Consider the following 17,821-nt stretch of genomic DNA (forward strand, 5'->3'; position numbering starts at 1 on the left):
TTGTAGCCACTAGTCACATGTGGCTATTGAGCTCCTAAAATGTGCTGTTAAGTATAAATATGTACCAGATTTCAGAGACTGTACAAAACAAAGGTGTGTATATGAAAGATGTGGTATGAAAAAATAATATTAATTTTATATTTATTACACATTGAAATGATAACATTTTGGATATATTGGGTTAAATATATTATTAAAATTAATTGTGCTTGTTTCTTTTTCTTTTTAAGGTGGCTACTACATGATTTAAAAATTAGATATGTGGCTCTTATTGTATTTCTGTTGGACAGCACTGGTCTAGACCATTTACATTGATTATAATGACTAGTTTATTTGGACTCCTTTCTACCTTCTTCAATTGTGATATTAGTCCTTAGTCCTGCCTTTTCTTTATTTCTTCTCCTCCTGCTCACACACACTTCTTCATGGCTTTTGGAATTATTGATTTAGGTTTTGTTCTTCCGCAACCCAAAGTATTTTTGTTTTTAATTTAATTGGAAGTTATACATTCTATTTCTTTTCTTTTATAGGTGAACTTAGAACTTTTTTCCCCCTAAAACACAGCCTTTAGAAGTTCTTTTTTGAGTCTGTTAGTAATGAACTCTCAGTTTGTGTGCGTTTGTGTATGAGTTTATGTGTCACTGAAAATGTCTTTATTCCATCTCTATATTTGAAAGACATAATTCCAGGTTGATTGTTATTTTCTCTTAGCCCACTGAAGATAATTTGCCCTTTTTTTCTGGCTTCTTTTGTTGTAATTGAAAAATAATGATTTGTCTAATCATTATTCATTTGTGGGTAATCTGCTTTTTCTTTCTGCCTTCTTTTAGATCTCTGTCTTTGGTGATCTGCAGTTTTACTACAATATGTCTGGGTGTGGATTTCTTTTTCTTTATCCCACTTTAATCATTGATATTTTTCACCAATTTGGGGAAATTCATGTTATCTCTTTGTAATATTGCCTCGCCACCATTCTCTCTATTCTTTTCTTCTGTAACTTCATCACATTAGCCTTCATATGTCTGAACCTCTCTTTATATTTTTCATCTCTGTCTGTGCTGAGTTGTGAATAATTTCTTCTGCTCTGTTTTCTATTTAGTTCACTGTTCTCTATTCAATTGTTTCCATTCTGCTGTTTTAACCAATAGATTGGATTTTTTATTTCAATTGTTTTATCTTGCAATTCTAAAGTTATGTTTGTTTCTTTTTCAAAATCTGACTGGGAAGTTTTGATAGTCTCTAGTTTATTTATCATACTTTCATTTCCCCTCTTTATTTCTCTAACTACATTAAACTTTATGTTCTGTATAAGATATTCCAGTGTCCAAAGTCTTTGCAGGTCATGGTTTGCAGTTTCTGATTTCTACTGACTTTGTTTGAGATGGCTGGTTTTCTTATGAGGTGGTGATGTTTAATTGTGAGCTCATTCATTATTTGCAAGCTGAGTTTAAAATTCCCTCTTCCTGAGAATATATTTGTCTGCCTCTGCTGGTCATCTGGTGCCAGTGCAGGCTTGGAGCCACTTCAAGCTAGAATCTTGGCCTGGAGGTTTTCACACACATTGCTGGTGTGAAGCCTGGCACCAAGCACCCCTGGGTGCTGGCCTGTGGTATGTTAACTCCCATGGGGAGATTCCTCTTCCCCCCTCAGCTTGGAGCCAAGGCCAAGATAGGCAAGTCTCTTTCTCCAGGGCAGGTTTTCATTTTTGTTTTGTTTTAAGTTTACCACTGGGTATGTTGCCCTTTGGGGTCCCAGATTTATATGTGTGGTAGAGGGAAGGGAGCTGCAAGCCAGCCTCCCACCCTTCTTGAGCCCTAGGCTTTTCACATTCCTCTACCCCAAATGTGCACATTCCATGAAAACCCAGGCTCTTAGGGAGCAGGAGCTAAGGCACATTTGCCATTGTAGAATTGGGCTTTCTTATAGTTTCTGGACTTGGGATTGTTTTCCTTACTTTATTCCCAGGTCATCTATGCTTTAAAGTAAATTATTTTTTTACTTTTATTTATACTTTACCCAGCATTTTATTTAAACATTTTTATTTTATATAAATATTTAAATAAAAGTGATAACTTTCAAAGTATGATTTAATAAGTACTTATAGAGCAGATTTCAAAGAATATTATAGGTTACAGTTCTACCATTTAGATATTTCATAATCCTTTGTTAAATCCTATCTTGTCTGTTGCTACTCCTTCCTCTCATTTGATCACTGTCTCAGTCTTCAGGGATATCTGGGCAGTGACCACCCTAATTTGTTCATATTAAAAAGGGGTGTTGACATTTTGGGGAAGGAGGATGCATCTGATTGATATTCTTGAAGAGGCTGTTGCCCCTGTTTACCCAGCATTTTTAAATGCTCAGAGCTACAACGAGTTTTTGTGCACACCAGCCAGCTGTATTCTAAAAAGAGAAGAACTGAATACTTCTACATCTATTGAGATGATTATATCATTTTCTCCATTAGCCTGTTAATTTTGTGAATTGTAATACTAATGTTAACTTATCCTTGACTTCTTAGGACAAACCCAACTTTTTCATAATGTATTGTCTTTTTTTTCTGTTTTTTTTTTAAAAATACATAGATTGATTTAAATTGTATACTTCATTTAGAATCTTTGCATATCTGTACATAAATGAGATAATTTCATAAATTTTTCATATATTGTCCTCTAGTTTTTGCTATCAAAATTAAACTAGCCTTGTATGACAAGCGCCACCTGCTGGGCAGAAAAGCCCAGTGACTTGAGGCCTCACAGGGTGTACCAATTTTCTAAAACACACCCTCAAGGAGACGTGATACCACTGACTCTTTCTGAGACCTGAGACCGTTCTGGTCTGGGAAAATGTGATTAGGGTAACCAAGGAAATCAGATGCCTAGACAACAGAAAACTACAACCTACACTAAGAAAACCAAAGTTATGGCTCAGTCAAAGGAACAAACTTACAGTTCAACTGAGATACAGGAATTTAAACAACTAACACTAAATCATTTCAAAAGGTTTAGGGAAGATATGGCAAAAGAAATGAGGCATATAATGAAAACACTGGGCGTACATAAGGTAGAAATTGAAAGTTCGAAAAACCAACTGGCAGAATCTATGGAAATGAAAGGCACAACACAGGAGATGAAAGACACAATGGAAACATACAACAGCAGATCTCAAGAGGCAGAAGAAAACACTCAGGAACTGGAGAACAAAGCACCTGAAAGCCTACACACAAAAGAACAGATAGAGAAAAGAATGGAAAAATACGAGCAATGTCTCCGGGAACTTAAGGACAAAAGGAAATGCAGGAATGTATGTGTCGTTGGTGTCCCAGAAGGAGAAGAGAAGGGAAAAGGGCAGAAGCAATAATAGAGGAAATAATCAGTGAAAATTTCCCATCTCTTACGAAAGACATAAAATTATGGATCCAAGAAGTACAGCATACCCCAAACTGAATAGATCTGAATAGGCCTATGCCAAGGCACTTAATCATCAGATTATCAAATGTCGAAGATAAACAGAGAATCCTGAAAGCAGCATGAGAAAGCGATCCATAACATACAAAGGAAGCTTGATAAGACTGTGCAGATTTCTCAGTAGAAACCATGGAGGCAAGAAGGAAGTGGAGCAATATATTTAAGATGCTGAAAGAGAAGAACCACGAACCAAGAATCCCACATCCGTCAAAACTGTCCTTCAAATATGAGGGAGAGCTTAAAATATTTTCTGACAAACAGACAATGACACAGTTTATGAACAAGATACCTGCTCTACAGGAAACACTAAAGGAAGCATTGCAGGCAGAAAGGAAAAGACAGGAATGAGAGGTTTGGAAAACAGTTTTGGGAGATAGTAGTGTAGCAATGTAAGTACACTGAACAAAGATGACTATGAGTATGGTTGAAAGAGGAAGATTAGGAGCAGTGGGACACAGGAAGGAAAGAAGAAACATAAAGACTGGGACTGTATAACGCAGTAAAACCTAGGGTGCTCAACAATTGTAATAAAAGGTATGAATATGTTTTTACATGAGGTAAAACAAATGATTGTCAACATTGCAAGGTGTTAAAAATAGGGTGGGATTGGGAGGAAAATACAATCAATGCAAACTAGAGGCTAGAATTAACAGAAACATTGTATTATGCTTCCTTTAATATAACAAAGGCAATATACCAAAGCTAAATGCATGGTGTGGGGGGAGACATAGGGGAAGGGTATGGGACTCCTGGCATTGGTGATGTTGTCTGACTTTTTATTCTTCTTTAGTTTAATGCTATCTTTCCTTTTGTTGCTTTCTATCATTTCTCTCTCTCTCTCTCTCTCTCTTCTTTTTCTTTTGTCTCTCTGCCTTCTTTGACTCTTCCTTCTTCTTTGTAGAAGAAATGGAGATATCCTTATATAGATAGTGGTGATGGTGCTGAATACATAAATACATGACTATACAGGGAACCAACGATTGTTCACTTAGGGTGGAATGTATGGTATATGAACAAAACCGTCTTAAAAAAAGGGGTTGATGATAAAACCTTGAGGGCACTATATTGAGTGAAATAAGACAGACACATAAGGGCAAATATTGCAGGGTCTCACTGATATGAACTGATTATAATATGTAAACTCATACACATGAAATGTAAGTTACCAGGATATAGAACAAGGCTAAAGAATGGGGAGCGGTTGCTTATTATGACAGAACGTTCAGCTAGGGTGAACTTAAACGTTTGGAAATGGACGGAGGTGATGGTAGCATATTTTGAGAATAACTAACAGTGCTGAATGGTGTGGGAAGGTGGTGGAAAGGGTATGCTCAGAGTCACATATGTCACCAGATGGAAAGTTGAAGGATAAAAGATGGGAATGTATAAAACAGTGAATCCTGTGGTGGACAATGTCTGTGATTAAGTGTACAAATATTAGAAATCCCTCTAATGAACTAGAACAAATGTATGACACTATAACTAGAAGGTAATAATAGAGGGAAAAATTATATACCTATTGCAAACTATATACTACAGTTAGTAGTATTTTAGCATTCTTTCATCAAGTAACAAATGTACTATACCAAAACTATGAATCAATAATGGTTCATAGTGGTTAGGGGTTTGGAGGGATTGGAATTTCCTTTTTTTGTCTTTATTTCTTTTCTGGAGTAATGAAAATATTCTAAAATTTGAAAAAAAAATTAATTGTGATGGATGCACAGCTGTATGATGGTACCATGGGCAATTGATTGTACACTTTGGATCTTTGGATACTTGTATGGTATGTGAACAATCTCAATAAAAAATAAAAAAATAATAATAATAAATTAAACTAGGCTTGTAAAGTGAATTGGTAGGTATTTTCCCTCAGCATTCTTAAAATATTCCACTATCTTCTGATATCATAGTTGCTGATGAAAATCAGCTTTCAGTGTGAGTGTTATTCTTTTCTCTTTTGCTACATTTTTAATTTTCTCTCAGGATTTGCTGTTTTTCCATTTCACATGAATGTTATCCAGGTTTTTTGTTTGTTTATTTATTTGTTTCCTACTTGGGAATTGATGTGTACCTTCAAACCATGGGCTTGTAATTCCTTTGATTTTGGAAAATTCTCAGCCATGCTTTCTTTGTCTATTGCCATTTACCCTCTGCTCTATTTTCCTAATTTGGAATTTCTACCAGCATATCTTGTAACTTCTCATTCCTTCCTCATGTCTCTTAACTTCTCTTCATATTTTTCATTTCTTATCTCCCAGTGCTATATTCTGGATTATTTCCCTGCATCTATCTTCTAAGTCACTAACTTTCTCTTAAACTTTGTTCAGTCTAAGTCAGCCATTGAGTTTTTCTTTTCCATGACTACTTTTGTCATTTCAAGAATATCAATTTAGTACTTTTTCAAATCTGCCTTTTAAAAAATAATTTCCAATTCTGGTCTTAGAGATTCTGCCCCTTCCTTTAGTACTTTGAATATTTTAGACATGTTTTTTTTTTCTATATCATTGAGCTGATCCTTTTTTCTGTAGCAGCTTGAGAGTGAGTTCTACCCTGTGTTGTATTGCTGACTGTGGCCCTTTGGTTCCTCTTCTGGTTTGTGAATTTAGTTTTTTAGTGGGAGTTGCTTGTGACCTGTGTTGTGGAGGTGTACCTATGGGACAGTTTTGCATTTGCATGTGCTGGAGCGCATAGGTTTTCATAGTTCTCAACTTAGAGTTTCTGCGTGATGTGGGTAGTATGAATTCACTGTGGATGTGGGATTCTGAATTCTTATGGGTGACTTTCCCACTCATGGCTCTGGCTAAGCGGGCAGCTTCCTTATAGTTTCCTCAGGCTACTAGGTAGAGTTATCCTAGTCCACATCTCACAGACAGAACAAATCCTTTGTTGTTGTGGCTATGTAGAAAGCTAAGTTCTGCTCTGCCTCATGTGGACATTAAAACCCCAGCCCCCAAGTCCTGTGCCCTATTCCAGCAGCCCTGGGGGTCACTTGACTTCAGCTGTAACTCTTGATTTGACTTTGCATTTTCTCTTTGATACTTACACAGTATCTGGAATATTTCTTTTGAGCTCACTTAAATATATTTGGGATTGGCGGGGGTGACAGAGGGGAGTTAAATTTTATGTAGTATTTCTGTGTTGAAAGTGCAGGCAAATGTGGCCCTCTCTCTCTAGCTAACTCAACTCAGTAGGTGAACTCACTGCCCTCCCACCATGTGGGATCTCACTCCCAGGGGTGTAAATCTCCCTGGCAGCACAGGATATGACTCCAGAGGATAAATCTCAACCCAACATTGTGGGATTGAGAACATCTTCTTGACCAAAAGGGGGATGCAAAATGGAACAAAATAAAGTTTCAGTGGCTGAGAGATTCCAGATGGAGTTGAGAGGTCACTCTGGTGGACATTCTTACACACTATATAGATAACCCTTTTTAAGTTTCAATGTATTGAAACAGCTAGAAGTAAATACCTGAAACTATCAAACTGCAACCCAGTAGCCTTGACTCTTGAAGACGATTGTATAACAATGTGCCTTACAAGTGGTAACAGTGTGATTGTGAAAGCCTTGTGGACCACACTCCCTTTAGTGTGGATGGATGAGTAGAAAAATGGGGATAAAAACTAAATGAACAATGAAAAATAGGGTGGGGGGTAATGGTTTGGGTGTTCTTTTTTACTTTTATTTTTTATTCTTATTTTTACTTTTTCTGGTATAAGGAAAATGTTCAAAAAATAGGTTGGGATGATGAATGCACAGCTATATGAAGGTACTGTGAACAGTTGACTGTACACCATGGATGATTGTATAATATGTGGATATATCTCAATAAAACTGAATTTTTAAAAAAGAAAGAAAGTGGGAGCAGGGACTTCCCTGTGTTAGCTCAATCTTCCCCCACTGATCAGAAGTCTAGCCCTGATGGTTTGTGTTCTTACCCTGCCATGTACCCAGTACCATGTGCCCTCATCCTTTGCCCATAAGGCGCAGGAGTCCCCAGTTTGCTGTTGTCTTCTCTTTCCTTCAGAATTTTACTCTTCAACCCCTGTAAGGCCCCTGAGTCCACTTCCTTGGCTGTGGGTGTGTCCAAGCTGTATGCATAACCTCGGGGCCAACAAGCCATTTGCTCTCATACTCTCCCTTTCCCAGGCTCAGGGGCTCCAGTTCCTGCACCTGACCTCTTAATGCAGATCAAGCAGGAGAGTGAACTTCAGCTCCAAGAGCAGCAGTCTCTGGGGGTGGAGGCATGGGCAGCCGGACAGCCAGACATCGGGGAAGAGCCCTGGGGCCTCAGTCAGCTGGACTCAGGAGCAGGAGACATCTCTACGGATGCTACCCCCGGTGAGTGGCAGTCGGGACTAAGGGCAGGGCGTGGGGGAAAGAATTCTTGAAAGTATTATGGGGCTTGCAGGCTCCCCAGATGTCTAGCCTGACTAGTTTAGAAGTTTTCCCTCCTTAAGGCAGGGGAGGTGGCTGTACCAAATATCTTGAGGACCCCTCTGGATCCAGTAATTCCCCTTTCATCAGCCTCACTCCTTTTATTCTTCTTCCCCCCAGCACTGAGCATTTAAATCACATTTAAATCACCTCTTGTTAATGAGGGGCTGTGTGAAATAAGTTAGTGAAGTCTGAGCTTCCTGGCGCTTCACAGAAAGGGACAAAAGAAACAGTTCAGGACAGGTTGGGTCATTATGGTCATTCAGATAAGTCCCAGATGGGGCATCTTAGGGTTTAGCCTCCTCTTCTTCTCCCAAGGTTTTCTTCTGCCCCCCTTCTCTTCCCTAACCCCCAGGCTCTGCTCTGTTTTCACTGCAGGTGTCCATTCCAACTTTTCAACCACTATCCCACCCAGTTCCTGGCAGGCAGATCTCCCTCCCCACCATCCTTCTTCAGCATGCTCAGATGGGACCCTGAAGCTCAGCACAGCAGCCTCCACTGAAGGTACAGGGGCTGTGGGGAAAGGAAGACGAGGCCTCATCCCAGACGCCCTCATTTTTGTTGGGGTACTACCCTTGACCTGGTCAGCCAATAAGCATTCAAGTGTCCATGATGTTATAACTCTGTACTTTCTGTTCTTTATCTCCTTCCAAATTCTTATGCTTGAACAGTCGTTCTCAAGAATGTCTGTTCTTTTTTCATGTGGTTTTAACTAATCTGTTTGGATAGTTGATAACTCAGTAGGCTAGACCTCCTCCACAGACACAAGCAACCAGTGGCTCCTGTATGGCTTGGGAAAACAAAACAATACAAAAACGACTTCTGAGAGAGTTGTTACTCCCAAAGATAGATGTCTGAAGGCCAGAAATGGAAAAAACAGTTGCCAAATTTATGTATTAGTTTTCTATTTACTGTACTTCTCTTTGGAAGACCAGATATCATTTACTTAAGCAATAATCTTTGCCATATTTAGTGCACACACAAAAAAATGTGCTAAAGGCCTAGATCCCTTATGTAAAACTTGAGGATATGAAACTGAAGTACATTTATATAAAATCAAACACTTTTACTTATTCAGTAGTATTTTTATCATGGCCTAGCTGGCTACATTTGTTGAATGTCTACTGCATGCCAAGCATGTCTAAGTGCTTTTTGACATGTGATCTGGTTTAATCCTCACACAACCCTATGAAATGGGGTATTCCCCAGTGAAATATCGGTTAAGAGGTCTGCCTGAAATCCCATAACTGGTAAGTGGCAGAGCCATGATGTGCTCTCAGATCCATCCAAATCCCAAGCCTGCTTCTGCTCCATGGACACAGAATTCTTTTCTTAGGATAAATTCATGATTTGCCTTAACAAGCAAAGTGAACATGGAGCCCAGTGAACAGATCTGCCTGTTGCTTTCCCCATGGTGACGGTTCTAGAGCACAGATGTCCTCACAGAGCGAGCTGCTTCAGCTCAACAGTGGCCCTGAGACTTGGAGACCAGGGCTAAGGGTGGGGTTGGTAGGGCTCAGTAGCTGCAGAATATCCAAACGAAAGTATCAGATGCTTGGCTCTCTAATCAGGTAAGGGGGAAGAATGATACCTGGTCTTTCTGGCTTTCTCAGCAGATGTAAAAATTGTGATAAAAACAGAAGTCCAGGAGGAGGAGGTGGTGGCCACACCAGTGCATCCTACTGACCTAGAGGCTCACGGAACCCTATTTGGACCAGGCCAAGCCACAAGGTTTTTCCCGAGTCCTGTCCAAGAAGGAGCCTGGGAAAGCCAGGGCAGTTCCTTCCCCAGCCAGGACCCTGTGCTGGGGCTGAGAGAGCCGGGCCGGCCTGAGAGGGACATCAGTGAGCTCAGCCCTGCAGTGGCCCAGGAAGAAACCCCCCAAGCCGACTGGCTCTTTGGCGGAGTCCGGTGGGGCTGGAATTTCAGGTGTAAGCCTTCTGTGGGTCTGAACCCGAGGACTGGGCCTGAGGGGCTCTCATACTCCTCTCCCGACAATGGAGAGGCTGTCCTGGACCCCAACCAGGCCCCGAGACCTTTCACTGAGCCCTGTAAATACCCTGGCCGGACAAAAGGCTTTGGCCACAAGCCAGGGCTTAAGAAGCACCCAGCAGCGCCCCCCGGGGGCCGCCCCTTCACGTGCGCCACGTGCGGTAAGAGCTTCCAGCTGCAGGTCAGCCTGACCGCTCACCAGCGCAGCTGCGGGCTGCCCGACGGGGCGGCCGCCCCAGCGGCAGGAGCCACAGGAGCCGCCGCGGCGGGGGGCAGCGCGAGGGACGCGAGCGCCCTGCGGTGCGGAGAGTGTGGGCGCTGCTTCACCCGGCCCGCACACCTCATCCGGCACCGCATGCTCCACACGGGCGAGCGGCCCTTCCCCTGCACCGAGTGCGAGAAGCGCTTCACGGAGCGCTCCAAGCTCATCGACCACTACCGAACCCACACGGGCGTGCGGCCCTTTACCTGCACCATCTGTGGCAAGAGCTTCATCCGCAAGGACCACCTGCGGAAACACCAGCGCAACCACGCAGCGGGTGCCAAGGGGCCGGCCCGAAGCCAGCCACTTCTGCCCCTCCCCACCGGCCCCCCAGACCCCTTTAAGGGCCCTGGCCCTAAAGGACCCTTGGCCTCAACAGACCTTGTGACTGACTGGACTTGTGGCCTAAGTGTCCTGGGACCCACTGACGGCAGTAGCCTGTGAGGGACCCCCGCCCCCTAGAGACGGGCTGAGCTGTTTCCCACCTCAGCACAAGGAGTCCTCGTGACTGCTGCAGGCTCACAAAATTTTAAAGTACCATTTCCAGACGTCAGGGTGGTAGTAAGAGCCTAGAGGCAGAAATAGAGACTGTGGGAGAACCAAACTTAAAAGTTGCTGAACTGATCACTGGAAAAAGAAACTATCAAACAATACAGCTTCTACCTATAAACAAAGTAGAATTCTCTGATTGTGAAATTGAGCATCATAGAATTTTAAGTAATTTAATTATGAAATCTTTTTTTTTAAATTCTTGAGGAAAAAGCTGGAAAATAGTGGTAGCACCAATTTAAATTTTGTAGCATACTTTTGGTTTTCAAAGCGTGTGTTCATGTCGACTGTGTCCTTGCCAAGTCTGGGTAGTGAGTGTGTTGGAAAGTTGGCTACCTGGGGAGAGGAGGGGAGAAAGGACCTGGTGGCTCCCCTGGGCCCCCTGACTCCTGGCGAAGGGGTGGGCTTGGCACACAATACTGTTGGCAGCTGAGACTCTGCTCTGCCCAGGGGCTGGCTGGTCAGGGGCTGAACCCCTGAGTCCCTGGGAAGTGAGTACAAATGGGTGCTGTGGAACCCCAGCCTCATCTCAGCAGGGAGAAAGACTTATCGAGGAGCATTCCATTAAACATTCCCCAGCTTGCCTCTCCACCTGAAAAGGCCCCCCGAAAACTACTGGCCCTGTTTGTGTTTCTCGGGCCATCTGTAGCACCTATCGAAAGGGAACTTGGTGATGTTGCCCCTGTTATCTTAACTCCTGGGCCTCCTAAAGGAGAGGTGTCTGAAAGCATAATGTTAGGTTTGGAGAGGTGAAGAAACGGAGGTGTGGGGAATCAAACCCTCGCACACCTAGTTAACTGGCAGAGCCAGCAATAAAACCTGGCCTGCGAGCTTCCACGTAGGGCTGCTTTCCACTCCAGCAAGATGCTTCTGTTTCCTTTTCCTTTTGTGTAGTGACAGTCTTTTCGTTTTTAAAATGCTTTCACATCACATCTCATTTGATCATTAACGTGACTTTGTGAAGCAGGCAGGATGGGTATCATTTTTTTTAGAGATGAGGAGAAAAATTGCTCAAAGAGGACACATCTCAGCTTCTTACTGAGTGGTGTGTCAAGAGGTGCAAAAAGCCACAAGTCCATCCTCCTGGAACATCAGTTTGGGGGAGAAAAGGTTTTAATTTTTGCTATTTTAAAAGATTTGACCCACACCTGCATGAGTAAAATCATCACACCTCAAAGAAACTTCTGCTTGCCCCAGCTGCTTTAGCTGAGTACCAGCCACCTTGGTATATATGTCACTCCAATGTTAGGGATACTTGGAGGCAGAGTTTGAGAAGAAGTGGCTTGCTCATTTCTCATGACTGATATCTTAAAGGTGGAATTAGAAATGGATCCAGCCTTCTTGATTCTGCCACAGTGCTGTCTCTGCCATGTGAATATCCATTCTTGTTTTGTCGAAGCAGCCACTGGTTCTCCTACCCAAGATGGGTAACTTGTTTCCCCTGCAGGAGGGAGAGACCATGGCTTTCATTCAGCTCCCTCATGCGTACTTTTATTAGGCGATAGACTAGTTAAGAAAATTGTTTCTATGTACTGTATATTTTGTACCTGTTTACACTTCTAATATTGATATAACTGATATTTTGAAAAACAAATAAACAGAAAACATTCTGTTAAAATAAAACCTAACCAGCATCAAGGCAGTTTGGTGGGTTCCATTCTTAGAGCTGTGTCTTTGGTGCTGATGCCTCCGAACATGCCCCCAAGGGAGCTGTCTCATCAGCCATCCTTCTGCACCTGGTTGCCTTGGATCCCAGAGAGGTGACTGTCCTGAGAACTAGGAATGGAAGGATCCTGGAGAAGTTTGATTCCATGGGCATGAACTGACATTTGGAAGGGAAAACGAAAACACACCTCAAGTCACTTTGTTTCAGAACATAAGCATGATTTATGTAATTTAGTTTTATATAATTTGGTAGAGTAGACCTGAAGATAGGAAGGTCTGGGAGAAAAATTGCAAAGTTTCAAAGAAAAATGGATGTTCCATGTTTTCTTGCATCCGTTGGCTAAGGAAGGAGGTGATGAAGGGATTGACGATGTCTGTAGTTGTAATCATACCTGATCTTGCAGCAGAGTCCATCAGATGTTGCATGAGCATAGTGGAAGAGAACTGGGAATGAGTGGCCTACTACTTGCTAGCTGTGTGACCTGGAGCAAGTCACAACTTCTCGTCCAAATTATTAATGTATATATCAAGGGGATTGTATTCGGAGATCTTAAAGGTCCTTCCAGTTCTGCAACTTTGAAGTCCTGTGGTCCTAGGAAAGAGCACCGTGTCAATCAAACATCAACCCAGAAGGGGACAAGTATCAGGACATGGACAAGAGCCAAGGGACCTGCAACTGAGTAGGAACCCAGGAATGTGCCTTAGCCCTGGATTTAAAGGAAAGAAGGGATGGGAATAGAGAGATGTGTTTTGGAAAAAGGCAGATGAGGTGCTTGCTATGCCTTTAAGGGCCCCAGCACTTTTTCAGCCTGGAGTATGCAGTCCTCTAAATAAGTCTCTCTCCAGTCTCACTTTCTCACAGCTGGTAGAGTTATCTTTGCAAAACATAAATCTGCTCATGTCCTCTGCTTTCCAAACAACTCCCTGCCCATTGGACGGCTCATTGTGCAAACTGCCCTGTAGCCTCATCCACCACTACCACCCCCTTCAGGCAGGAAACTGCTCTCAAAGAGCTTCTGCCCAGGAAAGCCCATCTGACAAGGATGCCTTCCCAGAACTCTCTGCACATACTTCTAATGCAGTACTTAACCCCACTGCACCATAATCGTTTGTGGTGGGTGAAAGGGGGAGCATGAGCTCAACAGCCCCAGAAGAGTGGTGACAAGACTTTAGAGGCCTGTAGAATTACTTTGGGTAATAGTGTCCAGCCCATAGATAAAACCTGACAGGTAAATGGCCAAGGAAAGCAGGTGACCATACCAAAGTGGAGGAAAGCAGTTCTTAGCTCCCTTGCTGGTCCAGGAAGCCGAAATCCTGGGATGGGAATGGGAGGAGGCACAGCTAACCCTGCAGGCCACTCAGGAATCTTAGAGGCTTCACACAACTCGATTTGATAATCTGTTTTCTCATTCTTTAAAAAGAAATCAAAACATCAAGTCTCAAATGGAAAAGCACCATCACAGGCCACAGAGCTTGGAGAGTCAGGGCACCCACTCCACGACTATTTCCTGAGCGCCAGCTGGGAACAGGGCAAACATGGTCACTGCCTCTTATGAAGCTTCTAGAGGGCAAATGAAGAGTTGCGTGCTGGCTGTGTGTTCAATTTTGTTTAATTTTATTTTCAAATGATTTTGAGAAATTTTTAAAATACAAAATTATACAGGGAATAATCATTCAACAAATATATGTGACACCTATTACATGCCAGGCAGATATCCATATTCCCACCAACCAGAATTAACAGTTGTTAACTTCTTATATCATGTTTGCAGTCTTTTGGGTCATAGTCTTTTGGCGAAAAATGTAAAATAAAATTTCCATTAATTTTTGCTGCCTAGGGCATGGGAGTGGGACAACGAGAAGGAACAGGAGTGAGATCTCAACAGGCCCAGTGTGGTGGCGGCTGAGGCTGACAATGCTTCACTCCCCTCTCCCACCCTGACTTTCTTCTGAGCTTGTCCATCTGTCTCACTAGGCATGTCTCCAGTATTTGGAAGTCAATTGGGAATTCCTTTGGTGTCTGCCCAACTCACGGTGCCACTCCACCATCTCCCTCAGTCCTCTCTTATGCATCCTCACGCTCTTATCCACAGGCTCTGCATGCAGGACTTTGGTATATCATGGCCAGAACCCCAGACCACAGTTGACTAAAGATGACCCCTGCTTTTCTGGCTTGGGTGCTGTTCTTCAAGAAATAAAACATTGGAGAACCAGGTTTGTGCAGGAGTTGTCAAGTTCACTGTGAGACATCTAGAAGGAGATGCCCAATCAGTAGTTAGGGAGACCAGACAAACACTATGGAATGAGAAAGACCCGTCACTGCTCTACTAACTTCCCGGGAACCCTAGTTCTGCCACTGCTCTGAAACATCTAGCTCAAGCTAAATCCCTGGTAGTCCCTTCCAGTGTTGTTTGCTGCTGTTACAAATTACCACAAACTTAGTGGCTTAAATCAAATTTATTATCTTACAGTTCTGGAGGTCAGAAGTCCAAATGACTCTTATGGGGCCAAAATCAAGGGGTCAGCTGGGCTGCACTCCTTGTCTCCTGGTCCCGTCCTCCATCTTCAAAGGGAATCACCCTAGCCTCTGCTTCTGTCATCATCTTTTTCTGTCTTTAATCCTCTTGCCTCCATTTTACAGAGACCCTTGCAATGGCACTGGACCCACCCAGATTATCCAGGTTAACCTCTCCTTCTCAGGATTCTTAATCACATCTGCAAAGTCCCTTTTGCCATGTAGGGTATCATATTCACAGGTTCCAGGAATTAGAATATGGATGTCTGCAGAGAGCCAGTATTCAGCCTGCCACGCTTACCAAATCTCAACGCATTCCTCATTGCCTCTCTGAGGCTAGGCTGAATGCTCCCTGGGGCTTTGGCATGGAAATAACTGTTTCAAAATTAGAACATTTGAGGCTCATTCTTCCCAGCCATTCCTTCATCTCTGCCACCTATCAAAAGGTACCCATCTTCTGCCTGCCTCCTTTTGATATCTTTTTTGACTTTCATCTTTTTACTACTTTGTTTTCTTATCCCCATTCTGAAGGTGGATGGCCCCCCTCTGTCCCGACTCTCCATCCTTAACTAGCAATGCTGCATCATCATCGTTTTCTCAGATGGGCTGAAGACAAGGTAGGTCAAGCTGCACCTCAACCATTTTAACAGCATTAAGATCTTTGAAGTTGTTCTGTCCACTTATAACTACTCTTTTGTTTCTCCATCCTTGGGGAAATACCCTTCCTCTTTTAAGGCTATGTCACCTATCTCTCCTTGTCTCACAATTATCGGGCATTCTCCCATATTATTGAAGGCTTGTCAGAAGATTTCTTGGAACTCAAGTCTGTAACTCCCACCCCCACCATGCCCCAATCCATCTCTCAGGGTTATCTTTCTACTTGGGAATTCTGTTCACTATCACTTCCTGGTTCAAAGTCCTCCAGTGACTCCTCATCATCTGCCAGTTAAAATCCATACTTTAGCCAGGCACATCCTTAGATAGCTCCTTCCTTGTTCTCATCTCCCCTTCCTCTTCTTGCATCTTTCCCTTTAGATAAACTGATCCACTTGCCCTTCCCTGAGCACCATGCTCTTTCATGTCTTTGTTTCCACTGCTCACATCCCTCCTCACCCCCAGTCTGCATAGTGCACGTCTGACTCCTGTTTCTTCAGGTCTTGGCTCAAAGTGTCACCCAGAGTTCCCTGATCTCTGCAGGTGGAATTAATGACTCTCCTGTGTTTGCCACTGGCCCTTTCTCAGGCTCCTCTGTCACCTTGTTAGGCCCTCCCTTACTTTGTATATAATGTGTTCCTGAAAATGTGTATATAAGTTGTCTGTATCAAAAGAAAGTAATAAACTTATAAACCATAATGATGGCTTTCTTCCCTGACAGCTATAAAATGAAGTTCATGATTATGGTGCAATTGTCATGTTTCTTTTAACCCTGAGTGTTGTACAATTTATACAAGATTATTTTAAAACACTAAAAGTACAGGTTAGACATGAAATATATATAGTTCAAAAATTTCCTTTTTTAAAAAATGTTTTTTTAAAAAAAGTAACAAATGCAAATATTGTGGATTTTATAACCTGAACACACAATATAAACATCTGAAAATACTGGACAGTATATAATAAACATAATTTAAAATATATAACTAAGATACAAAGGATAAAGAGAAATCCTAGTGTGCCAGAAATGAAGAGAAAGCAATGTACTCAAGTTATAAACAAGTGAGTAGCTGTTGTACCTACTGGAGTGGGAATAAGAGGAACAGCGATATACGTTTGGGTAATCTTGGCACTTAGCTTTTAATGCATGAAGGAGATGAGGTCTTGGGCCCGTGAAGATATAAAGTTGGAACTGACACCACCCATAAAACTTGGTCCTTGAAGGCCTCATCTTCAGGAAATGGTCCAGAAAAAAAATGCATCCCAACACCAAAAGATGACGTGTGTGTTGGGTCTTCTGGGAAGTAGATGCTGAGACAAAGTTTGGGGTCTAAGAGGTTTGTTGTAGGATAATGCCTGTGCAAGATAGAAACAGGAAGAAGCAGAATTTCTCAGGTAAAGTCTCAGCGCATGCTTTCAAATCCAGCACCTGTGAAAGGACAGTAGGGAAGAGGCAGGATTGGACAGCAGGGGCAAAACATGATGCAGATCGCTGAAGTTTCAGCTAAGCCATCAGAGAACTCCAGAGGAAATATTGCCCATTAAAAGGGTCCTGTGCTGGGCAGATATGGTCAGGCCCTAGGACCCTTTCTGCTCAATCAATGACTGGGGCTGCCAAAGAAGAGCACTGCCTTAGCTCGAAAACTGAAGCCTATCCTAAACATGTAAACAACCGGAGGCTGTCAGTTAACTGCTTTCCTTGCAACTGAACAGTAAGTCCTTGAATGGATATCTGAGTGGCCTACCTCCACGGTTTCTACAGCTGACAAAAAACTTATCTGTTTCAAGCTGCTGGAATCTGACTGATGGGTGGGGAAGATGTCTTCCTTGAGAATTCAAAACCACAGCTATTACCACATGCAGGTTCGGGATACAAATTTACATTACCCATGAGGGTAATTGGAATTAGGCCAATGATAGAACTTGAGGTTCCTAGCTGAAGCAAACTCAAAAATAGGAGGAATCCTCCCACAATCCAAACCACAAGCCTTGCTCAATATATACTCATAATCACAAATGGCAAAACCCACAAAGAAACAGTCCATCACTGGTGAGACTATAACAAAAGAAAGATTAAAAACCCAAGAAATTAAATTCATGTAAAGATAATTCAAAAGGAGAATATAACATGGGTATCTTTATAATGAGTAAAAATATAAATTTTCAAAAGAGCAGAAAGTAGAAGCAGCAGCATAGGAAAAGCATGGTAAACAGAAATCATCAAACCGTAAGAAAAATTGAGATACTATTGAAGAGAAAGGAATCTTTGAAAAAGAA

The 17,821-nt window shown here is 42.4% G+C and overlaps 1 protein-coding gene across 4 annotated transcripts in view; it reads left to right on the forward strand.

The window, feature by feature from the left end:
- Positions 1-16,258, forward strand: part of ZNF746 (zinc finger protein 746) — a 32,259-nt gene extending 16,001 nt beyond the window's left edge. For 2 of the 4 annotated variants that reach the window (XM_037835889.1, XM_037835891.1), the window contains exons 5-7: positions 7,620-7,811; positions 8,286-8,411; positions 9,524-16,258. In XM_037835889.1, the coding sequence (XP_037691817.1) occupies positions 7,620-7,811; positions 8,286-8,411; positions 9,524-10,605 (1,400 nt within the window). In that variant the 3' untranslated portion in view covers positions 10,606-16,258. Of the gene's footprint in view, positions 1-7,619; positions 7,812-8,285; positions 8,412-9,520 lie in introns of all 4 variants that reach the window. The other 2 variants (XM_037835888.1, XM_037835890.1) reach the window with 1 other exon arrangement.
- The last annotated feature ends 1,563 nt before the right edge of the window (positions 16,259-17,821 follow it).

Source organism: Choloepus didactylus, chromosome 5 (genome assembly GCF_015220235.1).
Source record: "Choloepus didactylus isolate mChoDid1 chromosome 5, mChoDid1.pri, whole genome shotgun sequence".
Classification (NCBI taxonomy): domain Eukaryota; kingdom Metazoa; phylum Chordata; class Mammalia; order Pilosa; family Megalonychidae; genus Choloepus; species Choloepus didactylus.